This window comes from Peromyscus maniculatus, chromosome 1 (genome assembly GCF_049852395.1).
Source record: "Peromyscus maniculatus bairdii isolate BWxNUB_F1_BW_parent chromosome 1, HU_Pman_BW_mat_3.1, whole genome shotgun sequence".
Classification (NCBI taxonomy): Eukaryota; Metazoa; Chordata; class Mammalia; order Rodentia; family Cricetidae; genus Peromyscus; species Peromyscus maniculatus.
In genome coordinates this window covers 59,974,065-59,987,604 of record NC_134852.1, presented here as the reverse complement: position 1 = coordinate 59,987,604, position 13,540 = coordinate 59,974,065, and the positions used below count along the sequence as shown (strand labels likewise).

Below are 13,540 nucleotides of genomic sequence, written 5' to 3'. Positions count from 1 at the left end.
TCTCTGGCCTCTCTGGCCCACTCACTGTGCTGTGCCATCAGTGGCCTTTCACACACTGTGGAGTTCATTGACTTGTGTTATGTAGCGTTATATAGGTTGTGTTAAAAGCTTGAGTCAAGGCAGAATATTTAAGTATATAATTAAATGATGGTATTTACCAACGGATAGGAATTATTGATGCAACTTGATGAAATCTTTTCAGTGACAGATTTCCTGTATGGAAGTTTGAAGTTTTTTTGTTTTTTGTTTTTTTAAGTTCTGTATGTTAAACTATATTTTCATGTAATAAATTTATTAAAAACAATTTAAGCTGCAATTTTCTATAATTCTTTTATGGACATAGTGACAATCCAGCAATATAGTAGTAACTTTTGGGAGCTTTCAGAGTGTGAGGGTTTAATAGTTGGTGTCTAGTTCAGAGCGAGTATCACCTGGGTGTGGACAGCATAGCCTTAAAGTTTATGTTTCAGTTTCTTCTTTCTTGCAAGTAGGTTTTCAGGACTTGGTTCAGCCTGGTGTATCATTCCAAGAGGCGGGCCCTGCACCCCTTGGTCTCTCATGCTGCTGGGTGTTGTGTTTCGGGTCAGCTGGTCCTGCCAGTGAAGCCCTTGCAGCTGGCACTGTGAGGATGGGCACTCTTTCCTGATCTCCTCTGCTTTAAGGGAGAGAAACTCATATGTGCATTATTATTGGGAAATTTTTAAGTAATATAAAATTGAGTGTTAAGCAAATACCACTTTATTTACCACAGTGTTTTCTGAGGTAATCTATCTAGCTGTAGTAGTGGCTCAGGATGAGGAAAGATAAAAACCAATTTCCTTCAGTGGACACTGCTTTTTTTTCTTTACAATTCTTACTTCTCTGTTTCTTCATTTGTGGAACTGTTTTACCTTGGACGTCTGCTGACGGCTTCTGCTTGGCTGTCTGCTCCTTAAAGACATGGGCAGTTTGTTCCTGTGTAAATTCTTTCTCCGTTTTATTTTATACTATTTGTATAAATGTTATTGTGATTATAATATAATTATATCATTACCCCATTTCCTTACCTCCCCAGCCCCTTTGGGGTGTGTGTGTGTGTGTGTGTGTGTGTGTGTGTGTGTGTGTGTGTGTGTGTGTCTTCCTAGATACATATATATGCTCAGTCCATGTAATGGTACTTGTGTGCATATGTTTTCAGGGCTGACCTCATGCTTACCTTTTGCACTTCAGTTGAAGCTTTGTCACAGCCGTCACAGCTCATGTTGTTATAGACTTGTTATTAAGCCTTTTCTCCAGAGGATGAACAACTCACTTGGTACTGGCAGATTCCATCACAAGTCTTGGTGTAAATAAATAGTGATGGACTCTCTTTGCAAGAGAACTTGTCCTGACAGAAGTTCACTGGCCCTGACGCAGCTGTGTTTGTGAATTTGTGAATTTCTGTACGAAGGCAGATGGTGTATGGCAGGTTGAGGATGTTGCTGGGAGTCAGACTGCCTGAGCTCAGCCTCATTTCATTACCTCTGGGGCATGTGCTGGAACCTCTCTCTGCCTCGGTTTCCTGCTCTGTCAAATGTAGAAACAGTAGCACTCATTTCATGGGCTTTTGTGAGGATCAGATGAGCTGCTGCTTACAGATGTCTCAAGATGGTTCTGGTGCATCCTAACATCTCAGGAAACAGCTGTTCAGTTTCGGACAGTAGCACAAGCGAGTGAATGAGTCACTAGACTGGGTTGTGAAGCATAGAATGGCTGAGTAACTGCCCAGATGGCTCTCCTGGACAGCAGGCCTGGCCCTGCAGAGACGGTCCCAGGAGTCATCCTGTTCTCCCTCCTTTTGGACATGACATTTAGGGTCATCCTGGGTTTGTCTGTTCTTAGCAACCCCTTTCAATTCTGGAGAACAGCTGTGACCTTGATTCCCTGGATGAGGAGGACAGTGGAAGCTACTCCGTGTTTCCCATCTTCACAGCTGATAAGTCATCCTGTGAACGTTATGATGGGGTTTTAGTGTTTGTTTCTTAACCACTGTTCACTGTCAGAATGTTGGCACCAACTCTCCTTTGACCGTGGCCTCTCCATCCTTCACTTCCCATTCATCTCTTCAGCATGACTGCAGTCCCAAGTTCTCGTTCATGTGCTCTTAAGTCCCGTATCCCTGATTTGATGGCTGTGAGTGTCTGCTCTGGCCTTAGCTGCTAGACAGTTTCCTGGACCATGCTGTTTCCCACAGAACCTTTTCCTGTCTTGGAGAGAATTGATTTCAGGCTGATTTCGTTCCCCTGCAGGTGTTTTGTCTTCATGTAGGAATGACTGAAGAGTCCTTGGGTACGATATGTGTCTGGATGTGGAGAGCCTATGTCTGGTGTCCCTGGAGGGCATGTTCTTCTGGGCTGCAGTTATCTGATTCTTCATTTAGGATATGTCTTCAATGCATCTGCTATATCACAGCCTCTGCTTCAGGACCTCGTGTGTTGAGTGTCTGGTCTCCCGATAAGATTTTTTTTTTTTTTTCAGTCTCTAGTCCTTGCCCTGTGTTAGATTTTCCTCTATCCTTCCTGATCATTGGTGCTTTTGTCTTATGTAGTGATTGCTAAGTCTTTCCTTGGTTCACTTTCCTGGTTTTCAGCATCTCATCTTGTTGCTTTACTTTCTCATCTTTGAATTCCCTTCCTGTTTTATGCTGAGTAATGTCTAAGTGTTCTATAAGTTGTGCTCATTACCAGGCTGAAATCTATATCTTTTGCTCGTTATCCTCTCGCATTCATTGTGTGGAATGATGGAAAGGAACTACCATGGAGTGTTGTGTAGCTGCTGTGCTTTGCTTTGTTTTTTCCTCCTTCTGCAAATGCATGGGCTCTGAGCAGATTTGCCTAACATTAACATTCACAGAATGTTATGTGTCACATAGAGGTAGGTAATAAATGGCTGTTCAGGGCCTGATACTTATTGTGTACCCTAATAAACTTACCTGGGGATCAGAGGAGAGTCCACAACCAGGAGAGAAGAAATAAAAAAATCCAGCCATCTGGATCCAGCTGGTTAGGGAATCTGACCCACATGGGATGGAGACTCTGGTCATGTGCAGCTCAGGACTGAGCTGGGGCAAGGGGCTTTTTCATGAATTTGTGCCACACATGTTGGGTTCCAGATGTAGCACAACTCTTAAAAGGTCTTATAATAAAAAATCCAGTGCCAGATACTGGGGTGAAAGCTGAAAGATCAGAGAAGCAGAATAGCCAGCCACTAGCTTACCTCTACGAAATCCTCAGCCTCAAGAGAACAAGTTCCTGTTTCCTCACACCTTATATACCTTTCTGTGTCCTGCCATATTACTTCCTGGGATTAAAGGCATGTGTCACCACTGCCTGGTTCTTTTTCTCTCATGCAGCCTAGTGTGGCCTTCAACTCACAGAGATCCAGATGGATCTCTGTCTCCCGAGTAATAGGATTAAAGGTGTGTGCCACCACTGCCTGACCTCAGTCTCTAATTTAGTGGCTGGCTCTGTCCTCTGATCCCCAGGTAAGCTTTATTGGGGTACACATTATATTACCACAGATACTGGCCTAAGATAACTTGGCTCTGAACGCTCTTGGAGTTCAGTAAGTCAGCCTTTATAGATACATCTTCTTGGGAACTTTCACTCACACAGCGGAACAAAGCCCCTTGTCAACTTGAAATACAGGAAGTACACAAGGAATTTACCTTATTGACTTTGGCAGGATTTTAGATTACTGGCTTTGGCTCAGTTCTTTGAGCCACATCAAGCATTAAATTAGGACTTTATTCCCTAAGGCTGATTTGTGCTTGAAAGTCCTTCAAAGTGGGGTAGAGGGAGGAGGAAACAGTACCAAGCTGCTTGGGTGGGTTACGGAATTCGTTGTGTTTGGCCAGCCTTGTTATATGGGGCAGTGTCTTGCAATCTCACCTGAGCTGCACCCCTTGCTGCTTCACCAGGTTTAGGGTAGAAGCATACCGTGCATCTAACAAGACGGTCCTTCCTTCTTATACATTTGCTGTATTTGGAAGATTCAGGTCTTGTTATTTTAATTCTCCAATCATACTGCTAGTTATCATTTCCTATAGCCTTGAAATAGTGTGTGTGACGGAGTCACTCTTAGTGTTTATGGTACTATAGCAGAGTACTTGAGGCTGGGTAATTTGTAGATATAGACAATAAAATTTTCCAAGAATTCACAGTTTGCAAAGCTATAAGTCCAAAGTCAAGGTTCTGGCAGGTTCTGTGTCTGGTCAAGGTCTGGTGTCAGCTGCCAAGACAGTATGTTTTTGTTGTGTGCCCTAGAGGGCTGGACACTGTCTTCACATAGACAAGGACAGAAGGGGGCAAGCCCACTACCTCAAATGTGAGAGCTTCCTCCTCACAGCTCAATTTGCTGTGTAAAAGTCTCTAGTTCTATTCTTTGGAGACAGGGTCTTCCAGGCTGACGTCACATATAGCCCTGGCTGGCCCTGAACTCACTGTGTTCCTGCTTCAGTCTCCTCAGTGTGGAATTGTAGGCATGCTCCACCATGGCTAGCTTTCCTTCCATCTCCCGTGTTTATAGTCAACTTTTAGTTAGCATACAATATAAAGTGCTCTATTATAGTCAACTTTTAGTTAGCATACAATATAAAGTGCTCTATTAGAGTCAACTTTTAGTTAGCATACAATATAAAGTGCTCTATTATAGTCAACTTTTAGTTAGCATACAATATAAAGTGCTTTATTATAATGTATGTCATTGTATGTTGCTCATAATCACCCACTGGCCTGCCTTCCCCTTCCCTGCTCTCCCTACACAGCTTGCCTCCTCTACATGGCTTTCATGACATTCTTTTATATAAAAGTGTGTGTATATAAATCAAGTTGACTCACACGAGAGAAAACACGATTCTTCCCCTGTTATCCCCTTAATCCCCCTTTATAGGCTCCTTTATGTTCCCTTATCTATTTTCTTGTCCTATGTATGAATTTTTTTTAAATACAAAGTCTACATATGAGAGAAAAATAGGTTTGCCTTCCTTATTTTCCGTTATACCAGTACATTGTTGGTTCAGTTTTTTTTTTTTTTTTTCCTTCCTTTTTTTTTTTTTTTGGTTTTTTTTTTATTATTATTATTATTATTATTATTTTACAACACCATTCAGTTCAACATAATAGCCACAGAATCCCCTGTTCTCCCCCTCTCGCCCACCCCTCCCCCCAGCCCACCCCCCATTCCCACCTCCTCCAGATCAAGGTCTCCCCCGAGGACCGGGGTTGACCTGGTAGACTCAGTCCAGGCAGGTCCATTCCCCCCTCCCAGACCGAGCCAAGTGTCCCTGCATAAGTCCCAGGATTCAAACAGCCAACTCATGCAACGAGCCCAGGACCTGGCACCAATGCACAGCTGCCTCCCAAACAGATCAAGCCAACTGACTGTCTCACCCGTTCAGGTGGCCTGATCCAGTTGGGGGCCCCTCAGCCTTTGGTTCATAGATCCTGTGCTTCCATTCATTTGGTTATTTATCCCGGTGCTTTATCCAACCTTGGCTTCAACAATTCTCGCTCATATAAATCCTCTTCATACTCACTAATTAGACTCCCAGTGCTCCATGTTGGTTCAGTTTTAATACATGAATTTGGGGAGACACATTGAGATCATAGCACACTCTGTTGTGTGTCTCTGTAATACGACTGTCTTTGCTAAAGGTGCCAGCTAATACTTTGGTTGTTCTCATAAGTGTGGAATACCCGCTTATAATTAATGATTTGATGTGGGGACTCTTGCTTTAGAATTACATTCTTCAGCCGTGAGAGCCGAGTCTGGAGTAAGGGTGTGTGTGTTCTGATCTTGAGATGCTGTTGTTCTCTTTTGAATTTCCTAAAACACTGCCACAGTGCAAGAGGGTCTTATACTGATCAGATCAGAGTGCCATCTAGTGGAAAAAGGTATTAAACGTCAGCATTTTCCAGTCTGAGAAGAGCAAGTAGAGGAAGGGACTCTTGCTCTCCACATGTCCATGGCACTAGAGAGGAAGCAGTGTGTGGTCAGGGGTTGGCGGGAGGACCGTGGTGTTGCAGGACAGTGGCTAGCACATCGATGCCTGGCAGGAGCAGCCTCTGCTGAGGTTCATGTTCACTCTTCTTCACACAGAAGGCAGTCATCAGATGAAGTACTAGGAAAGAGCTCCTTTGACCAATGTTTATTTTACACATATGCAGTTGTACCATCTTTTGACTACACACTAATGTAAAAATACTAGAATTGTATCTCATCTTTCCTGTCTCCTAGGACTCGTCCCCCTCTTCCACCAGAATCTGCGATTGCCCTCTGGAAGTGTGTGCGTCTCCATCCCCAGCATGCTCATCCCTTGACATCCTATGTGTGGCAGAATAAAGTGCAGGGCGCCATGCGTTCCAGCCCCACACTTACGTTACTGGACGCTTTCAGTATTTATATTAGGATGTCATGTATATTTCTGCCATTTCCCATTTTATTTCGCTTTTGTTCTTGTGGCAATTGAACCCAGAGGCTTGTGCATATACTAGGCAAGTCCTTGACCTCTGAACCATACCCCCAGTCCTTCCCTTTAGCCTGTTTCTGTATTTAAGTGGATTTCTTTTTTTTTTTTTTTTTTTTGGTTTTTTGAGACAGGGTTTCTCTGTGTAGCTTTGTGCCTTTCCTGGAACTCACTTGGTAGCCCAGGCTGGCCTCGAACTCACAGAGATCCGCCTGCCTCTGCCTCCCGAGTGCTGGGATTAAAGGCGTTCGCCACCACCGCCCGGCTTTTTTTTTTTTTTTTTTTTTTTTTTTTGTGGATTTCTTATATAACAAATACAGATGGTCCCTAACGTAAGATATCCCAGGTTACAATTTGTAGCTTTATGTTTAAAATCCTCTGGTGTTTGCCCAGCAGTGGCATAGCTGGGTCCTATTGTGGATATGGTTCGGTTTTTTGAGGTCCTCTGTACTGATTTTCATAACAGCTGTACTAGATTACACTCCTACTGTTTGAGTAAGTGTGCTCTGTGTCTCTTTCTGTTCCTTTTGATGAGGTCTGAGTTTTGATGTCAAAGTCCTTAGTCCTTTCCCCAAGAAGGTGAAAATATTTTTCATAAACTTGATCCCTTTCCCTCATACACTTGGTCTTGAATCTACTCTTGGGCTTTCTGCAGGGCAGTTTGATGATACTGACCTCAGTGTTGAATGTGCTCATCCAGAAATTTTGGTAGAGGTTAGATTCTGTAGGTGTATTATAGGTTAGATCTTACAGTCTTATTATTGAGTACAAGGAATCTTTTTTTCCCCTCTAAATTATTTCAGATGACTGTTTGTCTACAGTCTTTCTCCAGAGTAACTTTATTTTTAACTATCTCTTAACGTGGTTTTTGCCTAAGGGTGTTTTAGTCATTTGTTTATTTGAAATTAGGAAAGAGGCTGGTACTCAAAGTATCTGCCGTTATTTAGTTGCCAGTGAACCTGTACCAGGAAGATATGAGCATGTTAGGAGCAGGCTCCTGTTTTCACAAATGTGAGTCTACATCTCTGTGTTCCATGTGTTCTTTCGTGGCTCTTAAGATTTGAAGGGCGAATGCAGTATTTAATTTTATAAAGTAAATGTCAGTCTTGAAAGAAGAATGCCCCATGAGCATCATAGGAGGCAATATCAGGTATAATCCTTCCAGATGGTGCCCTACAGGTGAGGCAGCAGCCTGTGAAATTGTACTCTGAATTGCACCACAGATGATTGGGGCGCTAGGTGCAAAGCTTTCTGGTATCAGGAATCAATGACTTGATTCAGAACCAAGGACAGTTCCCAGGAAGTTAAAGGCTGTTTAGTCACATTGGAAGTCTTTAGTAGAATGAAGTCAGCAAACTGGAAAGTTAAGAAGGACAGTAGCTGTTAACACTTCATACAACATCTTCACCCACTTTTTTTATTCTTCGCTCATATATTACATCCCGACTTCAGTTTCTCCTTCCTCCTCTCATCCCAGTCCCAAGCCCCTCCCTCCGCCCCCATGTCCACGCCTCTGTTTGCCTTCAGAAAAGGGCAGGCCTCCCAGGGATGTCCACCAAACACAGCATCACAAAGCTACAGTAAGACTAGGCACAAGCCCTCATATCAAGGCTGCATGAGGCAACCCAGTAGGAGGAAAAAGGTCCCAAAAGCAGGCAAAAGAGTCAGAGAAACCCCCATCTCACTGTTAGGAGTCCCACAGGAACACCAAGCTACACAACCATTATATCTATACAGAGGACCTAGCTCAGACCCAAACAGGCTCCCTGAATGTTGGTTCAGTCTCTGTGAGCCCCTGTGAGCCCTGGTTAGTCACCCACTTGCTTTTAATGAGATGTGTTAATTAATTTTTCTCAGTGTCATGTATTAATTCTACATATAATCTACATGTCATGTAATCTTTCACGCTAGTGTTTCAGTTGCTCACTAAGATGCCACTCTGAAGTATTCTGATTCACATAGTTTAAAATTCTGATCCCATTGAACATGTTCTGTGGGAACTTTTTCATTTCAGAATCCCTGAGTCCTGCAGTACCCATGTCATCCTAATACAAATATGTAATCTTCCAGTCAAGCAAATCAAATAGAAATTCAGACCTTGGCTTCTGTCATCAGACCAGGTTCACATTCTGCTTTAGTTCAGTCGCTGTTTGTGTGACTGGATTTTTTTTAGGCTTAAGCTTATTTCTAAGCCTTGGTTTCTTCATGAGGTGATGGCAATGACAAATGTATTCTGTGAGATGATGAAATGACATTCTCTATAAAGCACAGTCAGCACCATTTTTTTACTCAGCAGTTTTAGTTTTAACAAAGAGACTATCACTTTAAATAACTTTATTTTGTTCCATTTCAAAGCAAGTCTCCTTCATTTTATCAGTGTGGATATACACTTGTTACATGCTGTTGCTCATTCAGAACTTGCTGTTCCAGACAGTGTGGGCCATGTGCTTGAACTTCTCGGAGCTTACGTTGTAGGGCCATTTATGATTGGCTGAGACAAAATAGTCAAGGAAATAGATGTGGATGAACGACAAAGAAGAGAGCATACTTAGTGACATTGGAACAATCCAATTAAATGGATTAACAATTGAGCAATTGCCTGAATAGCAGGATAACCAGTTACCAGTGAACTTGTCAAGCTGAGTCTTCGGTAGTGTGCCAGAGCTCCCAGCTGTGACATGTATGATTTGTTGTTTTCCTATTGACTGGCTGGCGCCTCTGTTTTTTGTTTGGTTATTGTTGTTGGGGTTTTTTTTGTGTATGTTGGAGCGGGGGGTGTCTCTTCCTGGCTGTCCTGGAACTCATTGTGTATATCAAGATGGTCTCAAACTTACAGAGATCCTCCTGAGTGCTGGAATTAAAGGTGCATTCCACCACACCCAGCCAACTCCCCTGTTCTGTAACTTAGGGTTTACCAAGGACTTTGACATAATAGAAGCTTATGTGGGGGCAGAATCTTGCATTAGAATGGAAACCCTGATCAGAGAGAGCCATGAAGAGAGGAGAGGAGGCGGAAATGGGAAGACCTGACTTACTGTAGCTGTCTCTCTCTGTCCCTGCATCCCTGATCAAAACCCATCACCACTGAGTCTGTCAGACATGTTGGCCTCCATGAGTGCCAGGTACTATGCCCAGTCCTGCATATTCCTGGGGTAACCCACTTTTAATAATTCCTTGACACAAATTATGATTCAGTTTACTCAATGCAAAGATGCCCATTTACAAGCATTTCTGTGTGTAGATTTGTATGAACTGGTAATTCATTGATGGAATTCTACACATCCCCTGTTCCTGGGACACACAGGGCATATTCAAGGATGCTATTGTGTAGTGTTTAGCATATGATGGACATATTTGTTCAGAAATTTCACCTGAGCCTTAGTTTCCATGGTGTAAACACATCTGCAACTCAGCATGGGTGCCTGGACATTCTCTTGTCTGAGTTTGTCGGGAGGAGGTTGATCCAAGGCAGAGGCAGTCTTCAGACCTCTTTCCATGAGTTTAATTGGGTCACTCACCTGTGAGAACAGTTCCGGGTCTGCTGCCTTTTTGTTCCATTTGTTTATGTGATTAAAAGTTTTCTGGTGGGTGTTTATCCCACCAGAAAATAATGTGTACACAGAACAAAGGAACAGATGTTAACAGCTTCAGCTAGAGCACTGATGTGAAGGTGTAGCTCACACTCTCCCTGATGCTGAGGGATATGGCTGTCTGCATAGTACATACTGTGCAGTTTGTTAATAGTATATGGCCTTTTTAGGGCCCCCAAGAGTGTCTCCTTTCCCTGTGTATTCCATTATCCTTTCCCTGGGAAGGGTTCACCACCATTCCCTGGTTACACTAGGGTCCTGCTCCTTGAGCTGGTGCATGGCAGGTAGCAGACGAACTCCAGTGGAAAAGTGTGACACTTGCTCAGAGTATGGGCAGCAGCCCTATTCTCTCAAGAACTTCTATTATGTGAATGTGCCCTGTGAACCTCTTTGATGAATGAATGTTCCTCCTGATTCTTGATTTTTTAAAAAAATTCTAGGCAATACATAGCTACAATCTGTTTAGACATATCTACCCCTCTGACATCCCTCCCAATCTCTGGCTCCCCCTCCTCCCTTCTTGGTGACCCACTGAGTCCAGTTAGTGCTGTCTGTATGCACACCAAATAATGCTCTCTAGACAGTGCTTTGGGAGATGGCACTTTACGCCCAGGTTCTCTGCCTCAGTCACTGGTCAGGTAGCACTTCCACTGTGGGCTGTCATGTACATGGCAGGATGTGTGGTAACATGCTGTGGCTCTGCTCAGTGACACCAGTAGTGTTTCCACCGTCACCCCCAGTGTGATACTGAAGGTGTCCAGTGTGACAGATCCCACAGAAGACAAAATCTATCAGGACCATTACTCCCGATGAATCTTGCAGCATTCCACGGGGTTGCGGGCCTGACAAAAAGTTTCTGCCTGAAGTTTCCCTTCCACTGGGGAAGAAACAGTAGACTGAAAAGTGGTTGCAGATGCAGATTTTGTACTTGCTCCTGATCGAACCCCCTATGTCTACCTCACCCAGGCCTGGCCTTCCAGTGCTCACTGTATAGAAAATACAGTGACTGGCAGAGTTGCATGACAAGGAAGAAAGTACTTGGTGACAGGGCCATCGGGGGCCACTGGGTCTCTTGCGGCTGTGCCTGTTCCTGATGCTCATCATTTCCTTTCTGCACAGGGCTATTTTCTTCTTTTCGAGTCGATGTTGGATTCTGTCCTTTATGCAAAGAGCAAATACTTGGCAAAAGGAGGATCAGGTAAGTAGGACATTTCAGTGTGGTGCAACCAAATGAACTAAATTTCAAGCACACTGTGCATACCTGAGAGAGTTTCAGTAAAAATGAAAGATGTTCCCATTGGAAGGAGCCTTGGTTACTTAAGATATGGGGACTCCAAGGCCATGGTTTCTTAGGACATCTTTTACCAGGTTTTTATTGTTTGTTAGCTTGCTTGTTTAATAGAAAAATAAGGACTAGGTGTGGGAAGCTTTTAGTATGCAAATTAAAATGTGTCAGAAGCATCTTTGCATTTTTAATCCTTGGGTCATTTGGTTCCTGTTTTCCACACTTAATCTTAGCCAGAGGCCAATAGCATGTTTCATACTAGGTTGGAGACTATTGGCTTTAATAGCAAATTTCCCTTACCTCACTAATTTATAAGCTCCTTCACTATGTGATATAGTTCTGGTGGCTAGAAAGGTGAATCTACGCTAAGCAGATCCTTCTCAACTTTTTTCCACGTCTGTGGGAAAGTAGTGTTCTGGTTGCATCTTCAGGCAGAAGTGTACTTCCCAGCCTTGTGCTTGGATGCCTGGTGTCCTTAAGAACAGGGAGTATGCTGTTGCTCAAGCCTCCTGCCCACAGTACCCTGCAGCTGTATAGACTGTTACAGCACAGTTGAAAGTCCTCAGGCCAAACCAGGAGAGCCAGGACAGGTCCTCCAGACAGTGGAGCACTCTAGTAGCACTCTGTGTATTCCTTCCTTCTCAAGGGACACTTGTCATATAGTCCCTGCATTCACTTTAAAGTAGTTCTTGATTTCTGCTGTGAACCTGGCTAGAATTTTAGATGTCTTACCTTGAAACAGTCTCTGCATCTTTGATTATTGTGGGCTTTTTAGTGACTGAAGGAAATAATATCACTGGATGATTCTCTAGTGGTCATCACCATCACCCTTGCTTTTGTCATACATAATCTTTACCATGGCCCTTTGAGATTTGGGGAACAGTGTCAAAGGTGTCCAGGAAGATGACACCATTAGGCAGCCAAGCCTGCATTTCTTTTCTTGTTTTTAAACTCATATCTGCCTGACCTAATCAATGTTCATGTTCTTTTCACTAAACCTTGATTTCCCTATTAAAATGCATTTAAAGCAGCTGACTCTTGCTGTGGGGTTCTAGGGAACCCCCCCCCTCTCCATACCTCCCCAGTGGTGTCCATTGATCTCACTGAAGAACTGACAGCAGCTAATGCATTTAAATCGAGTGCTCAGTGAGGTGCATTAGGCCCATAGCCATGGGACCGTGGCAGCTGGAGGGATAAACGGGAGGTTAATGATTCTAGCTCAGTCCATATTTTCATAGAACTGATTAACATTAGGATCATCTGGGGGCATAGTCAGAAGAATCGGCATTTAGCTGCCTGAGCAGTGCTGTGGAATGCTATTTGTTAATATAATTAGGAGAAAAATAAGTAAAATATGAGCAACATGAAATGAACAAATATTGCCATCAAATGCTCGTGTGTATTGTGAAGTGTTAATGTTTTTCTTAAGGGAATCCTTACCAAGCAATCATAATGGAAGAACTTTAGAAAGAATGATTGCATTCTGGAATGGGGTGTCAGTATTATGGGTCCATGATGTGAGTGTAAATTCATCTGTCTTCCTCTTCTCTCCCATGAAGAAGACCTAAATCAATGTACTAAGTTCTTGAATAAAGAAAATTCATTCCGGAAGATGTCAGTTCGCCCAAACTTACTGCAGACTATGATGAAATCCAAAACTACTAACAATTATTAAAATTGTAGATGAGAATTATGTATATTTTCCCCTTTTTTGATGTTAAAAATTATACAGTAGCATTTCTAAGTTTGTACTGCTGTCCCAACCAACAGGTTTGTCTTTAATTTAAGCTGATTATGAAATTGATATGGAAAAGTAAACAGCAATGGCAAGAAACCACCAAATTAGCAAGACCCTGTGGTAGTGGAGACAGGAGGAAGAGCCCTGCCATATACGAAGTGCACCCTGAAGTCTAGACAATAAAAGCAGCTGTTTCTGCTTCCTGTGTGGAAGACAAGCTGAAGAAAATTGAAAATCTGGTTAGAACCACATATGTGACTAGTACCTCTTACAGTGCAGGAAATTGTTTTTAATAGAAAATTAAAATAAAATTTATTTAAAAATAAAACCAAGCCAAGTATGGTGGCTTACACCTGTAATCCCAGCACTTGTGAGATGGAAGCAGGAAGATCAGGAGTTCAAGGCCAGCTTCAGCTGTTCACTGAGTTGGAGGCTGTCCTGGG

General features: G+C 43.0%; 1 protein-coding gene across 2 annotated transcripts in view; it reads left to right on the top strand.

Moving 5' to 3' along the window:
- The window catches only part of Prmt3 (protein arginine methyltransferase 3), an 81,432-nt gene that overhangs the window by 29,201 nt on the left and 38,691 nt on the right, over positions 1-13,540 (top strand). For both annotated transcript variants that reach the window (XM_042277033.2, XM_042277035.2), the window contains exon 11: positions 11,194-11,272. In XM_042277033.2, the coding sequence (XP_042132967.1) occupies positions 11,194-11,272 (79 nt within the window). The remainder of the gene's footprint in view (positions 1-11,193; positions 11,273-13,540) is intronic.